This window comes from Siphateles boraxobius, unplaced genomic scaffold (assembly GCF_051911475.1).
Source record: "Siphateles boraxobius isolate OS27281-9 unplaced genomic scaffold, OSU_SipBor_1 118, whole genome shotgun sequence".
NCBI lineage: Eukaryota > Metazoa > Chordata > Actinopteri > Cypriniformes > Leuciscidae > Siphateles > Siphateles boraxobius.
In genome coordinates this window covers 2192696-2211721 of record NW_027508720.1, presented here as the reverse complement: position 1 = coordinate 2211721, position 19026 = coordinate 2192696, and the positions used below count along the sequence as shown (strand labels likewise).

At 36.0% G+C, this 19026-nt stretch overlaps 1 protein-coding gene across 6 annotated transcripts in view; it reads left to right on the top strand.

Moving 5' to 3' along the window:
* Positions 1 to 4068, top strand: part of ephb3b (eph receptor B3b) — a 53416-nt gene extending 49348 nt beyond the window's left edge. For all 6 annotated transcript variants that reach the window (XM_077202534.1, XM_077202528.1, XM_077202522.1 and 3 more), the window contains one exon: positions 578 to 4068. In XM_077202534.1, the coding sequence (XP_077058649.1) occupies positions 578 to 686 (109 nt within the window). In that variant the 3' untranslated portion in view covers positions 687 to 4068. The remainder of the gene's footprint in view (positions 1 to 577) is intronic.
* The last annotated feature ends 14958 nt before the right edge of the window (positions 4069 to 19026 follow it).

Here is a 19026-nt window from a genome sequence, read left to right as displayed (position 1 = left end):
CTCTTGCAGGCTTATTCTTATCGGAAGGTGAAAAAAAAGTAAATGACGAGTCTGTGCTAGCTTTTAGCTGCACATGTTGCTGTGTAAACTAAAACCTCACCAAGGGATTAGATTACCATTTAAACAACAGGAAGCATTTTTATCATAAAGCCTGTGGTAACCTTTACACCACACTCATTCTACAGTATAATGACTGCTGTCTGTTGCGCAGTGAAAAATTATTTCAAGTCATGTCTGTGGTTACACTAATTGCTCTTTCTTCATGTGAAATTTGACATCTGGTAGCCCTGGGTGCAAACCCTTACAAATCATTGACCAACGCTTGAACTAACTCCAGTTTGAGAAGTGGCTTAACACCACAAACTTGTCTCAGTTTAGCAGCCAAAGGGTGGGGTTCTTCTATTTGCTCAACCTAGTAACAATTTGCTAAAGGGATTTGCTCACCTGGCAACATTCCCATGGGAGTTTACTGCTTGAATGACTTATTTTCTCTCTTTTAGAAACCACTTTGTTATTAAGTATTAATTTTATAACGGTGGCAATAAGGTTTTTATTTTGTTGTTGTTGTTTTCTACAGAGATCTGTTACGGATAGGTGTGACATTAGCTGGGCACCAAAAGAAGATTCTCGGCAGCATTCAAGACATGAGACTGCAAATGAACCAAACGCTGCCCGTCCAGGTCTGAAAAGGGGGTGGAACTGTTCTACAGAGAGCTAACAGACGACCCTAGATGCCTGATCATCTCCACTAATCAGATGAAACTGGCTTGCAGTGCCTCGGACAACTTTTTCTTTTCCATTTTCCTGTTTTCCTGTAACGACTGCATTATTTTACACCCGACAGGATTAGATAAGATTATTTTGTACTTATTTTTAAGAACGGAGAGGAAAGCCCATATCCCAATGCCTGCCTCACGAGGCTCCAGTATTGGATTGGCGATTGCATGCGTGCGTGTGATACTTTCTTTTGCGAGGCTGGCTGGGATTCGCCCAATCTCTAAAGCCTCCCATAATGCATTTCTCCCTGAAACTGACTCTGAGGGACAGACTCTCCTGGATGGACGGACATTGCTTATGGAAGAGAAACTCTAATAGTACGCATAACTTGAATATAAAGACAAAAAAACTAAAAGTGAATATAAATTCACAAAGCGTGTGGACACGAATCCCTCCAGTGCAAGCAGATGTTCTATTGTGCGTGTGATTTTGTGCTTATTCTCCATCTTCATATTGAAGGTGTTTTATTTAAAGGCACATGCCTCAAACGGACAGGAGGGAGAGGCATAGCCGAGGGCGAAAGATCACGGATGTCGCAGGACCGGATTTGAGGAAGTTGCATTTGTCCACCAGGTTTAAACTGACAAAAGGACTTAGAATATACCTGGTGAACTCAGGATGCTTTCATAGTTCAGCTATGTTTTCACAATTTCACTTTTTATTCTCTTTTGTTGTTTTCCCTGTTTAGTTTCTGTTCCATGATGGGTTGACATTTAGCTGGTCATTAACCATTATATCAGGATTTTTTAGCAGTTAGAAAAAAGAAGGACTGTGATAACTTGTACTACACTGCGATAAGTAAATTTGGTAGCACTCTATTTTACAGTCTTGTTCCGCATGTACATACTATGTACTTATTATAGCAATTACAATAACTGGGTAATAACTAGGTACTAAGTCTGAATCTACCACTAAACCTAACCTTAACCCATGTAGTTACCTTATACCAATACTTTTTAGGTAAGTACACTTTAAGTACATGTACTGTAAAATAAAGTGTAACCATCATTTTAAATCAATATGTTTGTCTTTTTCCCAGGATAAATATCTAAGCATCCGTACAAAAGATTACAAAATGGTGCAATATTTTAACCTGTTTTCAGAAAATATATCTATTTTTTTTTGTATAAACATAAGGTTAAAACATAAAATAATTCTCAATTGGGTAAGAAAACAAATCTAACGAATAATGTTTTGTTTCTCAAGTAAATTTATCTTGCTTTAAGAATGTTTAGCTGTTTCCTGGAAAACAAGACAAAATACTTTCAGTGTAAAAACAGTGCTAATCACTGACCATCTCTAAAATGAGTGTGTGTACGTGTCAGAATGACTATGTTGTAGTGTGTGTGTTTCTCTCTGTGTGTGTATGTGTATAAAACAAAGGGGGAGTATAAGGATTATGCACACAAATTCTGTAGATGAACATTTCAATGCACAAATGCATGAGACAATTTGTGAGGAGCTCCAGTTATATTATATATCATTACTTAAGAATCGATGATATTATATGGAGAAATGCCAATTTATTGTGATTTTTATTTTATTTTAACATATCCCAAGAGGCCAAAAGAAATGACTAATTTATTTAAAGATCTGATAAAAATTTGAATCAGTATACACTGTAAAAAAAAAAATATATATATATATATGATCAACATATGTTTTGACATTGCTTTAACTCATCAAAAATAAGTTACGCAATTTTCAACTTTTTCATGTTATACAAGATTTTTTTTTTAATTAAGTTTAATGTAATTTAAGTTGAAATTACTTAAACATCCAAGTTGATTGTACTTAAATTCAAGTTGATTGAATTTAAGACAGCAACTTCTATTTTTTTTTTTTTTTACAGTGTATGCTGACATTCAAAAAGAGTCAGGCAACAACAACAACAACAAAAGATTTTGGAATGACATCATGATGTTTCTTTGCTGAAGAGGAAGTGCATTGAAATTGGTTTAAGACAAATGAATAGAGGTGTTGAACATCTCATCAATGTTGGGCAGATCCCTAGTAAATCTCTTCAGTATTAATGCTACGCCTTTCCGTCACCACCACAAAGACGAACTGATAGTACCAATTCTTTAACATATCCTTTTGTAAAGCTCACTCGCCAAGCGTTTCGGTAATTTCTAGCAATCATATTTTTAGAATTACAGGATTTCTGGGGCTGTTTTCAAATGAGATCTTCAGTTACAATGGAAATTCATGTTAGTGCTCTGCGGGCGGCAGGATACATTATACTTCCTGAAACTGTCGGTTAGTCTTCCACATTTTTTAAGCCTTCACCTCGCTCATCTTTTTCTTGGCAGAGACAGATGACCAGCCCATTTCGGTTTTTGAACTAATGGATAGTTATGTAAAGTCTTCATGGCTCCGCTTCAAACAAGAAACACATACAATATGCAAAACGGTAGCATATCTGATGGGTTTAGAACTAAAACTAGAAGCTAATTCATAATGTTATTACCAAAATCTGTATCTAGAATAGTGCGTATATCTTGCACTCTGGGGAAATGGTATATATTCTGCACAGTACTCCTCTGTTTGTGGTTTTGTTTCATAAGTTCACAAATCATTTAATGGTTCCCTCTTTTCTCAATTACAAGAGTTCCATGTAATATAACACGCTGAAGCGATTTTATGATGACAGACATTATCTTTTTTGATCTCGATGTATATGAACCCTGTTCCTTAAAGTTCCTGTCTTGCACTGCTACTAACTTACAGAGCCGTCCGGGAACTAAACGTAGCTGCTTTTCATCATATCTGACGGTATATTCTCTCATAACTGGATTGAGTGTGTGTATGTTTGTATGTATGACTGTATTTAGGTAAGGTGCTATTGTCATTGTTTTTTTATCGCAGCAGTTTTGGAACACAACTTGCATGATTTTTGTTCAATAACTCTGTGCCAATCTCGGACTCTCTCTTTCTCTTCCCTCCACTCCTTTCCTGTTCCTCTGTGACATTTTTTTTCCCCCTGAGTTTCGAAGTTACTCTTTTATATTAAAAATCAAGCAAAAAAATGTTTTTCTTTCCAAGCAGTTGAAACGGTCTTCTCATCACATCGCAAATCACTGACGTTCAAAAAGCAAAATGTCTGCTGAGTGCTGTACTTATATTGAGAGAAGCAAGACACATTTCAAGATATTTTCTTTTCTTGTTCTTTTTTGTTTTTGGAAAGCATTGAGATGTATTTAATGGTGAAGACAAAAAACAGCGATTAAATAATGCATTCTTGTAGAAATATTTTTAAAAAACCCTTTTGCAATTAAATTATTTAAGAAATACCTGTGTTTGGTGAGTCTGTTCTTGCTCGGTTTACTTAATGGCTTCTGTTGAAAGTTATTGTGTATCGACATGTTCAATTGTTGAAGTCTTCAATTGTAGTAGCTTTTTTTCAGCAATGTTGGCGCCACAAATTCTTGTTTAATTGAAAGGCCTGAGGATTTTTATGACCATCCTCCTCCTCTAAAACATTCTGCCCTGTATTTGAGTGATGAAGGCTTTGATCTTTACAGGTCAGGGAACCTGCCTCGCAGATACAGACTGTGAGAAACTATGTGGAGTTCATGTGTTGTTCAGACGGCTCTGGACACTCAAATTGGAAAATCTTCATTACTGCCGACATCCAGGTCTTGAAGTTGTATTACTTTAGTTTGAATTGGTTATGTTAGCAATATGGGATTTTATGGTCTTCATAAGCATGCCACTAACTATAGAGGGCTATTAAAAAAAAATTTATAATAATAAATAAATATATATATATATATATATATATATATATCATTGGCCCCACAGGTATCCTAAGTTTTTAGAATGTTGGTTTCATATGTTTTTTTTTTTTTTTTTTTTTTTTTTTACCTTCATTTTCAGCAAAAGATTAAATAGAATCATTAAAATGGCATGTGGTGTAACCGACGAGTAAAAGCATCAGTAACACAGTATAATTTTTTTGAAGGCACATTTTTTTTTTTTTTTTTTTTTTTTTTTTTTTGCAAATATCATGAATTGGTAATTCGTGGTAATTCAATTTTTTTGGACATTGAATCACATTATATTTGATCCTCTAAATTAGCCTTGCCTCGTCAGATAAAGGTCAAATTATTTCATATTTTAAGAGATCGATTTTTTTCTATTATATAATTTTCTGCTTTACGTTTTTATTTTGTGTGTGTGTGTTTGTGTTTGAGAGTGTGTGAGTGTGTTTTTTGTCGTGTCTTGTCTTGTTTTGTTTTTTTCCGTTTGTGTCTTATATTTCGTTTTTTTTCTTGTTTAGTTTTGTTTTGTTGTTTTGTCTTGTCTTATATTTTGTTTTGTTGTTTTGTTATGGTTTATGTTTTATATTTTGTTTTGTCTTTTGAGCTTTGTTTTGTGTTTATATTTATGCATGTTGGTTACACGATATACCAGTACAAAAAATTGGGTTGTAAAATATTAATAAGCATAAAGCTAAAATTAAAACATCAATATGAATGATTTTTAATTTATTTTTGAAATGATTAAAAGATCTGGACAAAAAAGTGCTATTCCATTGCATTAGATAAAATATCAAGTAGCGTGTGCAAACTAATGATGCAGGAACTTTTTTCCAATAACTAAGAAACCAAGGAGGACCAATTCTTGGTCTTTACATACTTAGTCCTCTTACTCCTTCTCTTGTTGTCAAGGAGCTGTGTGCTGTTGCACGCTTTCTCCAGGACTGTGGCGATACGCTCAGAGGTCCTTAAAAGGAGGATTACTTGTTTGTTGCCTGCACAGAATGGAGAGAGGGAGAGAGAGAGAGATAATACAAAAGAAATCTTACCACACCAAACCCGGTTCCTTGGGCCGCACCAGATAATAGATTCAGTTAAGCAAGCCCTGACAGATATTACGGGGCAGGAATGTGATGACACAGTGCTTGTATTGTGTGCTATCTCTTGATTTGCAATGGCAACTAGTCACTGTCAGTCTCTGCGGTGAGAGCCGTAACATTACAGTGGCTGGCGCGCACAGAAGAGCTGTTGTCAGATTGGAAAGGGAAACAGAGGTGCTTCCAGACGGAGCAACCGCACATCCTATATGGCAAAATGTTTTGACAGCAGCATGTGAAAGGTTCTTCAGACCAAGAGATAGCGTTTGCGCGGATTTATGTGCTTACAGAGCCGTATTGCTTTGCATTTGCATTTGTTTCAATAGTTTATTCATCCTTTTGTGCAGGGGACAATCACAGAATTCACTATGACAAGCTCAGTGAAAACCTGAATTCAAAATGGTGGAAGGGAGAAAAATGTTAATTGTAATTATATATGTATTTTATATTTGCCATGTATTATCAAGAAGTATAATTAAAATACTATTAGAATAATAGTAATTACGTTTATAAGTGCGTCCCAATTCACGTACTTACACACTATTCTATGGCGTTTTGTAGTATAAATAGTAATGCCTTCACATTGAAAATTCCAAAAAGAAAAAGTGCACTTTAAATAACCAGATGATGCGCTGTTTACATGACACCGTTTTCAACTAAAAAAACTTTTTATGCGTTTTGGCTGTTCGTTTAAGCGACAACGGCGTTTTGATTCCCTGAAAACACAAATTTTGGAAAACGTGTTTCAAAGTGTAACTTTTTGAAAATGGTCTCTGTGTAAACAACAAAAACGAGAATCTCTGAAAACGATGACACCATGCACATGTGTATTACGTGTTCAGTCTATAATGTTTCATCACCATCTAATGGCCTTACAGCGGAATACAGCGTTTTAGTCGTTTTCGTGGATCTGTGTGAATTGAGATCGTTTTGACAATGTTGTCATCTGTACGTGGAAAATTCAAAGAAAAAACTTCTCAATTTAAGCATATCGTTGTATAAACGTACCCTAAGTGTGGAATGTTGGTCAGTCAACTGTCGCAGCTTTAATTACTTAGCGGAGGGGAAGGGGCATCAGACTCCAATATTGAATGACAAATAATATATAAATACCAACCTAATCTCACGGCAATTCGTACAAATTGTACGAGGTGGCAAATTTTTTTACGAATTCATACGAACTCACTCGTAAGAATTCGTATGATTTTTGCTAAATTCAAATTTTTTTACGATTTGCCTAATTCGTATGACCTGACCCTAGCCCTAAACCTACCCATCACTGGGGTTTAGACAAATCGTACGAGTGAGGTTATACGAATTTGTATGAATTAGCCACCTTTTACAAATTGATAGTGAGATAGCGTTGATAAATACATAGTGTAAAGTTCGTCATTTGCACCTACATAACTTTTATCGTTGGTTTTTATGCTAATAAAACGAGTTGTTGGCTTAGCACCATGCTAACATCAATCTCTGCTGGAATCCATTGTGAGTCGAGTCCCTTGTGCACATCGTGATATTTTGCATGAGAACCTACAATATGATTATAAGACGGCTTTTACGAATACATAGTGATGTCTTATGTCAACCTTTATAATGCATTAAAAACGCAGGCTTCACAGACTAATAGACTGAGATTTACCAAGCATCCGTTGATGAATATTGTGGACCATGTTTTGGTTAAAGAAATGATCAGTGCAGCCTCAGAAAATACAGAAAGTACAAAGAGAGAGAGAAAGAGAGATCAGCCTTACACCTCCCTCCCGGCAAAAGCCTTTCTATATGTTCTTTGCTCTTATTCCCATTAGATTCGCCTCGTTCTCCACCCACTCCTCTCTCCCCCTCACCCTGTTTTCATCCTCGCCCATCTCCTCCGCTCTAATCCCTTTTTTCTTTCTCTCGCTCGGTGCAGAGGTTCGGTTAATTGGTCACGTCTGTGCCATGACACGGGGACCTGACATAATTGTTGGACAAATAGTGTGCCGTTTAGCATCAGGCCTGTCTCGGCTAAGCAACATGCAGTCAGCAACTGACTGGAAAGGCTAATTACAGGCCCAGCGCCACAGCGTTTAATTGGGAGAGGGTTCCCACAAGAATGGGGGTGTTTGTGTGCTCATGTGTGCCGTTCAGAGAAGGAGTTGACAGCGAACTGTGTTCGCAGCTGAGGCCGATGCCAAGACCAGGCAGAAAATACATACTCTTCCATATGGGAAATTAGTACACAAGAATGATATATCTGCATCATTAAGGGTTTAAAATGTTTTTCCAGTGGTCATCTGTCAAATGGTCACAAATCACAGGTCTTATTATGCACTATTTCATATAGTGTTTCATTAAGATTTCTGATAGAACAACCACAATCTTACCAGGGGACTAATAAAACGTGTTTTATTAATTCTTGTCATGTCTTCAGTTTCGTATTTACCACGATTAATGAGCTTGAATGCGTATTTTGGAGGACTGAACGCTTCCTGTTGATTCAGTCTAAGTTAAATTGCAGAAGGTGTGGGCGCCATTACATCGTCCTCTGGTTTCCCATGTCATTGAAAGTCGGAAAACAGGACTTTATCTAGGCAGGGATCTCTGGAAGCGAGGCTTTTTTCCATTTTGACTTTGGAGAAGGCTTTGCCGTACTTTCCCATCGACGTCAAGCAGGATTATCCCATTTCTACTCCAACCCCCAAAACAATTCTGTTCGCCTTGACTGATCCATCCAAAATGGCAGCCTGCACTGACAGTGGTGCAACAAGCAGGCCTTTGTTGAGATCTTTGAGCGCAGCTGCGCACCCCAAACTGGATTAGCTCGCCATGCACTGTCATTACTCAAACAATATATTAATTATGTGCCACCATAAAGACTGGAACTTGTCAAGCAGGCTATTTCTACATGTTATATATATTTTAGCCATTCAAAAAAAGAAGAAGTATACTTCAAGTTAATTTTAAGTAAACTCAAGTTCAAGTGTATTCTCCAAGTATAATTAAACTAAAATCAATTTACTACTAGTATACTCCTATTTCAAAAATTCTTGGGACTAAATTGGCCCACTTTTTCATTTATAAAAGTATACTTTTAAGTGTTTCTAGTAGACTTTAAGTGCACAACTCATTTACATCTAAGTTTTTCGTTTGTATTGCAACTATACTACATTGCAGCGTCCAGAATTGAATATTATATATTCGCTACTATATAGTTTGTGATAAACAGTAGGCCAACAGAGTAGTATTTCCAAATACATAGTATTCAAAAAACAGTGGGCAAAAAATACCCGGATGACCTACTACTTCCACTGAGATTGTGAAGTGTGCGTTCGATGGACACTTTACTATCCCATTTTACTATATACTTCTAGCCCACTATTAGTTTTAAGAAAGTTCCTAAAGTAAGTTTTCTTTAAAGCTGCAGTCCGTAGTTTTTCCTCTTTATCGCCATCTCTGTTTGAAATATGCAATTGCAGTTATTCGCGGAATTATCAACTTTACGTGGGTTGTGCCTCGGCACGGCACAGCGCGGATGAATCCAATGTTTTGAGGAGAATGTGCGGCTGTCAGTCGCCGCCGGTGTGGATACTGGCACTCAGATTTGGAATATTATTTGGAAACATAAACAGAATATTGCAAGAATTAGATCTTTTTTTTTTTCCCATACAAGACTTAGAAAAACTTGTACATGCTTTTATCACCAGCAGGGTGGATTATTGTAATGGACTCCTCACCGGCCTTCCCAAAAAGACCATAAAACAGTTGCAGCTCACATACCCCTTTTCCACCAAAGCATTTTGAGAGCCAGTTCGGAGCCGGTGCCTACTCGCGAACCAGTTCTTTGTGTTTCGACAGCCAAAGAACCAGTTCTCGGCCAGAAAAATCGGTTCCAAAGCGGCAGCAACTTTTTGCTGGACTAGAACCAGAGAACCGTTCTTTTACCACATCATGCTTACGTCAGGGGGCTGGGAGCGGGGTGACCAACAACACGACGGGAAAGGCTGTGACCGCCATTGCTAAAATCACATTGCTAGTAGAAAGATAGTCTGACCCCAAAATAGGATCGCAAAGCCAGGAGAAACATTTGCAGAAAGACGATGTAGTCCGCCATTGTAATTGTTATGCTTAAAGTTGTCGCAAGCGTTTCAGGGAAAGCTAAGTTGATGGCAACGTACACAGTGACGTAACGATGTTGTTCGCTGGACTCTCTAGTCAGTGGAAATACAAGCAGGTTCTGAGAAGGTTCGTAAGTTGAACCAACCTTGAATCAGCACCAGTTCCGAACCAGTTCTTTTTTGGTGGAAAAGGGGTAACACAGAACGCTGAGCAGAACCAGAAAATATGAACATATCACACCAGTCCTCAGGTCTTTAAACTGGCTCCCAGTTACATTTAGGATTGATTTTATAATATTATTTCTGGTATATAAATCACTAAATGGCATAGGACCTCAATACATTGCAGATTTGCCGACTGAATATAAACCCAACAAATCACTCAGATCATAAGGATCACATCAGCTAGAAATACCAAGAGTTCACTCTAAGCATGGTGAGTCCGTTTTTAGCTACTATGCTTTAACCAGCTTCCAGAAGAGATCAGATGTGCTCTAGTAATCACATTCAAATCCAGACTCAAATCACTTCTGTTTAGCTGTGCATTTACTGAATGAGCACTGTGCCACTGTGCGTCCGACTGATTACACTCTATTTTATTTCTGCATTCTCCTTTTGATTCTAAACTCAAATGGCACTGAAAATTGGGTAAGAGACAAACATAAATTACTTAATTTGAGAAATAGAGATGAAACCATGCTGATGGCCTGGGTCCGTGGTGGAGTAGCGAGTTTGACGTGATTAAACTCGAGGTTCTGTGGGGTGCGGACTGGATCCACTCCATTCCTAGAGCTTCCGAACAAATGTTTTTTTTGGCGTTTGGACTGATGGGGCAGTGAACCCGAGGTTACCCCGTGAGTCAGTCCTAGACCTCCTCCTGTCCGATTTTAGGGAGAAATCGGGTCCATCGGAGACGTCCAATGGAATTCTTAGATGAGGTGAATAAACACCACAGACACACAGTGTCAGAGTAAAACTAAATGCAAAATAAGATACACCGGTGTTTTGCCAGATGAGCTTATTCTATGTATCGTCTTTTTAATACTTTAATTAATTTTACTCTAATTCTCTTTTAATTACTTTCATAACTGTATTAATTCCCCTTGCTTTTATTTTGTTTACTTTCTATGCAAAGCTCTTTGAATTGCCATTGTGTGATTATTTTAATTCCTTTCTATGTAAAGCATTTTGAATATCTGTTTTATCCTTGCTTTTATTTTGTGATTATTTTTATTCCTTTCTATGTAAAGCACTTTGAATTGCCATAGTGTATGACATGTGCTATATAAATAAACTTTCCTTGCCTTGCCTTGCCTTGTAATGACCTAAAGACATGCTCGAATTTCCCGTGGAAATCCACCAGTACCACTGGAATTAAAAACATTATTCCAAGCTTACCGGTTTGAATCGAGCTAAGGCAAGCAGATTGAACACTGGCTGGTTATGTTCTTGCTCAAAAATGTATTTTGGATCATTTTTAACCCCAAAAAGTTACGGAATGCAGCTTTAAGTGAACTTAACACCATACTTGTAGTTTACTCACACCATGGAATAATTGTAATTAAAATCAGCTAAATGTGTATCTGTTTCTAGGTAGAAATCTGTGATTGCAAAATGATCATTTTCTTAAGTATATCTCAATCGAAATATTAAGTACAAATATAGGCCAAATATTCTTCAACTTTTTTTGTATGCTTGTCAGTATAAGCCAATAATTATTTAGTATGAATTGTTTAAGTACGTATTTGATAAGTACTGAAAGTATACTCTCTTATTTACTCTCTAGAAGGGAATATTGCATAAATATCAGATTATATTGCTTTTCAGTGTTTCTGTGTGTATTATCACTATAGGTATTGCATACATTTTCAAACAAACCCTAAACCTATTCATTAAAACTGTAAGTTGTGCAAGTTTTGATCTTGAGGAAATGTAGACAATTCTAGGACTACTGTACGTATGTGCACAGTATCTAATAAACACTGTCGTTTTCAAATAAAACTGATTGTAGACAATACCTTGTTATTGAAAACCAACACAAGCTACCTGTGAGCTTTTTACTATGCAATGATCTACTGTTATATTACTAAAGAACGCTGTCAAGTTAGTGATAGTTTTTTTTTTTTTTTTTACTTTAACATCCTTCTTATGTGCCGTGGTGTGAACATTTTTAAGACAAGTGGATGAACTTGAACTTTCGGTTCCTTTGATGTTTATATGTGAGGAATCCATTTAATACTTGATTGAACTGCTAACCGAAATATTTTTTTTTTCTTCACATCTATGAGGGCTCCATCTTCTTTTCTTTTGTCTTTTGATAAAAATGAAAAGCCACCTGACCAGCGCAGTGAAAGATGACCTTGAGATATGTGGGAACGTGCTGTCCTGTTTTTATATTATGTTTTGCGGGTGGAAAAGGTTAGGCTGGGAAAGTCCAGTTAGCGTCTGATATCTCATTAACTGAGCGATGATATATATCATTCTTAATCAAATTTGCGGCAGACATGCCGTGATAATTTCCCAGCGACCACAGTGTCCTCTCACGTCCTTGATAGGTATAAGAAATGCCAGAGGCCGCCAAACTTGAAGTGTAATAAAATATTGAAAATAAAAAAGGCAAAATATACATTTAACATAAATACTAACATGATAAGTTTAAGGATACCTGATTTTTCCTATATATATATATATATTTGTGTGTGTGTGTGCGTGCGTGCATGTGTGTGTGTGTGTGTGTGTGTGTGTGTGTGTGTGTGTGTGTGTGTGTGTGTGTGTGTGTGTGTGTGTGTGTGTGTGTGTGTGTGTGTGTGTGTGTTTTGACACATATGCACTTTCTGTAAAGCTGCTTTGAAACAATATGTATTGTAAAAAGCGCTATACAAATACATTTATATTATATTTTAAGCTAAAAATTATTGTAAGACCAATTAATATGCCCACACACTTTGGTGTTTAGGTCTGCCCTTCTTTTTTATATTTTCCATGTCAAGTTTTTAATAGTTTTAAGAGTTTTGTTTTGTTGTAATTGTTTTGTTGTTTTGTTTCATTCAATTTTATTTCCTGTGAGACAGCTCATGGATATAGATTTTTTATACCATTTTTACTATACAGTTATAATTTTACATGACATTACATTTATGCATTTACTATTCTTACATATATTCCCATTTGCTTAATCATTTCTTTATTCATTTCTTTAACGTGCAAGCTTTTGTGACCTCCAAATGCTTTCATTCAGCACAGCAGGGACAAATACTAAAACATTAAAGGGAAATGTGCTAAGTGGCTAAGTGATGTAAGTAATATGAATAACTTTTGCTCAGAGCTTAATCTACTGTTATTTATAAACAGAATCAGTTATTTAAACCCGTACTGTAGATGTGGTAACACGTTACAATAAGATTCATTAGTTAACTACCTTAACATGAACTACGAATGAACAATAATTCTTCCGCATCTATTAAGATTAGTTACTATTAATTTCAACATTTACTAATACGTTATTAAAATCAAAGGTTGTATTTGTTAACATTAGTTAATGCACTGTAAACTAACATGAACAAACAATGAACAGCTGTATTTTTTATTTACTAAAATTAACAAAGATTAATAAATACTGTGACAAATGTATTGCTCATGGTTAGTTCATGTTAGTTAATACATTAACTAATTAACCTTTTTGTAAAGTGTTACCGTAGATGTAAGCGAATCCCGTTTTGTTAGGAATGTAAAACCTCACCTGCAACCGAGCAATTGTGCAAAATATGAAATATGAAAACCTTCATATTGTGCTTTAATATCCACATAACCGGGTCTTTCAATATTTCACCAATATTCTACAAATATATCACCGTTTATAAAACGGTTAGTTCCGTCTTGATTCTGTTTTATTCATGATAAAGAAATGGAATTCACTATTTATTAGTAAAAACTATTTAAGTAGGTACAAAGTAATCAGAAAGATGTAATATTTTATAAGCATTCTTGTAATGTGTACAAAGTTGAATTCCTAATAAGTGCAAATTAGACCTGCTGTGACCAGGTGTCCCAACTAGCACAACCCTAGCCTTCGGTCTGCATGAAAACAAGTGATTTTAGTTTCCTAATGCTAGATGACAGCCAGACAAAGGCGGTAACAGTGGGGGTGTTTGGGGTTGTGTGCTAACATTTCTGCAGCTGTGTGAATTAGACTGGGAGGTGTTCTTACGTTCAACAAAGTGTCTCCTCATTACACTTCACACTTTATCTTGTTCTACTGTTGCTGACCTGTAAACACCACGAGCTTTCAGGAAAACAAAGAGCGGGACTGGACGAAAACATGGAAATGTCTCGACCTTCGCCGGAAATCGACACGTTCGCCGCTAACAATGGCGCTCTGAATGCGGGTGAACGTATCAATTGGGTCATGTGAATGACGGTAACATTTAACGAAAGCTCAGCCGCAGCTGTGTTTTGGTCATGTGATGCGGGGGCGGAGTCTGTCTGAGCACATCCGATTGGCTCACGGTGGCCGAAATGTGACTCCGCCCGCGGCTAGACTGTGACATAATTGCAAGCGGGGTCATAGAAAGGACAACGCTAGAGCGTTGCATTATGGGTAAACACTGGCGGGTTGGTTGAGGCTGCGGTGAGTTTAAGGTCAAACTATAATTTTTTTTTTGCTTTTATATGTTTTTATCAGCATAAAAAAAAACAACAAGAAAAAAACACAAATGCGTAAATTGGGATATTTCATACTTTTATAAAGGTGAAGCATTATTTTTTGGGGGGGAAACAGAAACATGCATATTTAAATAAAGAACAAAATATAATAAAAAATATTACAATAAAGTTCCACTTTTTACATTATAAGTACATTGACAAGGACAAATACAGTCCCACTTTATATTAAGTGTCTAACTAATGTGTACTAACATTTAAATTAATAATTTGATATATTGCACTTACTGTGTACAGGGTTTTAAATTGCACTTATATTCAGTATTGAGTGTAATGCATTAATTAATTTCTGTAATTTAATTACTCTCCATTGAAAAAGTAAAGTAAGGGATTGCTCTTAATTCTTTTTTGTTTTTTGTCTTTTTAATTATAGTTACTTCTGATGTAATTGCATTAACCCTCTGGTACTGGTCACGTGTCTGTTAAAAATGACAGATTGTTTTATTTTTTTATCATTTCACTGAAATGATTGTACTATATTAGTCTAATAGATGTCTACAATACAAGTACATCAACCTACAGTGTTGTAAGTACAGTTCACCCTTGTGAAAAACAAGTGCACTTTAGCATACTTTTAGAGAGAGTACTTATTATGGAAATAATTAATTGCATGTTATTTGCAATTAAATTAAAAATTATTAATTTAAATTTAGTTTGCATGCATTTAGCTAAACATCATAGTGTTTTGGACACATTCAAGTAGGACTGAAGTACATATTTTTATTTAATTTCATAATAACTCACTCAAATGCCTTTTTTAAGATTTACTTATGTATTAATAATTTTGAATGAGAAAAAAAAACTAGAGCTTAATGAAATATTTTGTATAAATCCTAATGGAACAATGGAATAGATTTAGTATATGTGATTTTTTTTTTCTATATGAATAGTACAAATCACATAAACTCAAATTGATGGAATTTTACTATAGGTCTACAATTGAAATTTGTAGATTTTTATTTTTTAATTTTTTTTGTGCTCCTATTGTTTTTTTTAAAATATGTTTGATGTTAATTGCAAATGTACTGACAATAATTTATGGTAAACTAAAATATACTTTAATTTAATTTCTGTTGAAACTTATATGTCATACATTTAAATATATTTGCAATTACGTGTTTGTAATGATGAAGTTGAAATTGTAAAAATTCAATATTTAACTTGTCATTAATGTAATATAACACACTACAGTTAACTTTTTATAAAATTATAATCAAGTATTTTACATGCATTAAAATAAGTGTACTTCTTTAAAGCATGACAAAATATTATTAAAACAATAATATATACAGAATATATATTTTAAAAAATGTTTCTCTCTTATTATTTTATTATTATTATTATTATTATTATTATTATTGCACATTTAATACATTTATGTGTGCTTAACCAAATACAACAACCAAAAAAATTTGAATCCATTTAAAAGTCAATGGGGTCCAATATTTTGCTGTTTTGGAACTCACTGACTCTAATTAAACAGACAAAATCATTCTTCAAAAGAACTTGCACTTCACACTTTCTTTCCCAATCCATCGAATGTTTGGAATGTGTTCAATAACATGATCATTTGCCCTGTGCTATTGAAATTAGTATAGCGAATTATGACATTTTAATGTTATTGACTTCTAAAATTGCGGTATGGTGGCAATCCAACACACACACACACACACACACACGCACACACGCACGCACGCACGCACGCACGCACGCACACACACACGATTTCTCCTGTACACACAGGTAATGAGGTTCCTCTGCACAAACGGATTGATGTGACGGTGCAGTCCGATGCCGATTATGTTAATGCTTCTTTGTGCCGTGGAAAATGGGGCCAGTTTAAGAGCCTTATTTTTTTCTTTGTGCTTCAACCGCTTTGTTCAGTTCTAACTGTCTGTCTCTCGCCCTATGTGTGTGTCTCTCTCCCCGCACCGTCTGTTTGATCTACTGTGACGATAACTGCTTAATCCACACGGCCACCAGCACCGACTGAGAGGTCACGGATGGGTCATATTTTCCAGAAATAGCTTAATTGGTGCGAAACACTAATGTGGTGTCTAAGTGTGTGTGTGTGTGTGTGTGTGTGTTTCTCTCTGATATCCTGCTGTCCCGTCTCTCCCTACAGCAATCAAACACATGACTGAGGGAATCCAACATGTCCGTTTGTGATCGCCTGTGCATTTTCCTTTATTTTGTTCTTTTCTCTCTGTGGCTCTCCAGAGTCATGATACACGCTTTCGGCCACAGTATGTGGGTTGCATCGGAAGTTTTGGAGCACTAGAGAGCGTTCATCGTTTTTTCCCTCATGACAAAACTGGGCATGTAAACCATAACTTCTGTAAGCTGTTTTTATGATCAGAACACTCATGCTGACAACACACTCTATATAATTATCTTGACATCATAAAGTCAAACTTTATGCAAACAATCATGCAGACTGTTCTGTGTCGACATCTATCTATGTATCTATCTGTCTGTCTGTCTGTCTGTCTGTCTGTCTGTCTGTCTATCTATCTATCTATCTATCTATCTATCTTTATATAAGGACTAACTATAACCAAATCAATATTTCAGTACCCATTGATTTTTTTATCCCATTTTCAATGCTATGACTGAAAAGCCAAAGTAAAAACAAATATAGCCTATGTCTTAAGTTCAAGTTTTTTTTTTTTTTTTTAACCAAACATCTGATACAGTGGAAGAATATTCTGGAGTATTCCTTATATATTGTGAAAAACAAAGAGTAAATTATGCAACACACAATAACATATGAACAAATGCTGTCACTGGTAAATGTGTGTTGCGGGCAGCAAGCGCACCAGAATCAGCTCTTGTGGTGATGAATAGGCTTCAGTCAAGACTGAAATGTGTAATTGCTCTGAAGGAACCCCGGGCAGTTGTCCACAAGATTGGAAACTAAGAACTACATTTGCATGAAAAAAAAAAAAAAATCATTTAACCATGATAAAAGTGAGTATTATTCTCAGACGTGTGTATATTTAATCTGCATCCACTTAAAGGCACCAGGACGGGGTGTGTGTGTGTGTGTGTGTGTGTGTGTGTGTGCGTGCATGCGTGTGTGTGTGTGCGTGCGTGCGTGCGTGCGTGCGTGCGTGCGTGTGTGTGTGTGTGTGTGTGTGTGTGCGTGCATGCGTGTGTGTGTGTGCGTGGCTGCTCAGTCTGTTAGAGCCTTGTATAAACTGAAGCAAAAACTAAAATATTCATGACCTGGGACACTAACCCTCAGAGCTAACCAGCTTTACTTATCCGACACCTTGACCAGTCGACACTGTAAACAGATTTGAAGAGAACCGAAAACACACACAGTTCTGTCAGGCTTCAAATTCTGGCTGTAATGCCCACATAAGCATGTGTCAACAGTAAGCGCCGTTTCTGAAGAGTGAGGGAACTCATAACATGACATAAGAGTGAACCTGTGATGAATCAAACATCAAATAAAACAAAAACGACATGAAGAAACTGTTAAGTAGTCATTAGGTGTCATGTTTGTTAGAGCAGCATCTCATATAGATTCACTAGCAGAAGTTATTACTCCCCCGCACATGACGTCATTAACGATAGTCAGTTGAACCAATGACTCCAATGATGCATCATACTATGGTACACTGTAAAAAAAGGAAAAAATCTGTTAAATTTACGGTAAAAAAGAATGGTAGCTGTGGTTGCCAGATTTACTGTAAAAAATATGGTTGTAATATTTTAGGTTTCACAGACTTAACTTAAATTTACAATAAAAACATGTATTTCATTATCTGAAATAATGACAATTTATCCACCTAGTGAAGTACTATATCTTTTTTGCACCATTGTAATACACTGACAACCACCAATCACAGTGGAGATGAGAGTCACATGATGAATCAAAGCTCACCACAAGCTGCTTTGCTACTTTTCTACAAGCTGAGAAAGTTAATACTAATATACAGTATAGAAGCTGTACAGTCTCATTCACACAAGCACTAAACACCACCACGGTAACGCACATGAAATTTAAAAAATGCAATAAAAACTAATGTAACAACATTAAATGTAACATACAACCCTTAATGTACATAATTGATTAGAAAATAATGTAAACAATACATCAAAAGTGAAGTCTCACACAGGGCATTTTAGGAATGTCAATTTACGTGTTTTCCCTGTAAAGTATACAATGACTTGTTCTTTTTTCACATCCAAAAACTAAATTTAACGGTATGTTACTGTAAAATTACATTAAATACACGGTTAGATCTATCACAGTTATTCACCGATTAACAGTTTTCACCGCAGCATTTTTACAGTCGTTTACCGTTTAAATAACGATAATTTTTTTACAGTGCAAGTTACATTGTTGTATGGGAAACGCACGCCAGGTTGATTTCTTGGAGAGTTTAATAGAAATTTAAATCAAAGTCTTTTCGTTATTGACATCAGCAGTGGCGGAAGGGTCATTAATGGGTCACACTTTCCAAAAATATCCACATTTTACGTATTTAACGTATTTTGGCTTGATTTGTCGCACGGATCCACAGAGAGCTGTTCATTCGGCTGAAAGCAGCAGGGGGACAGGAG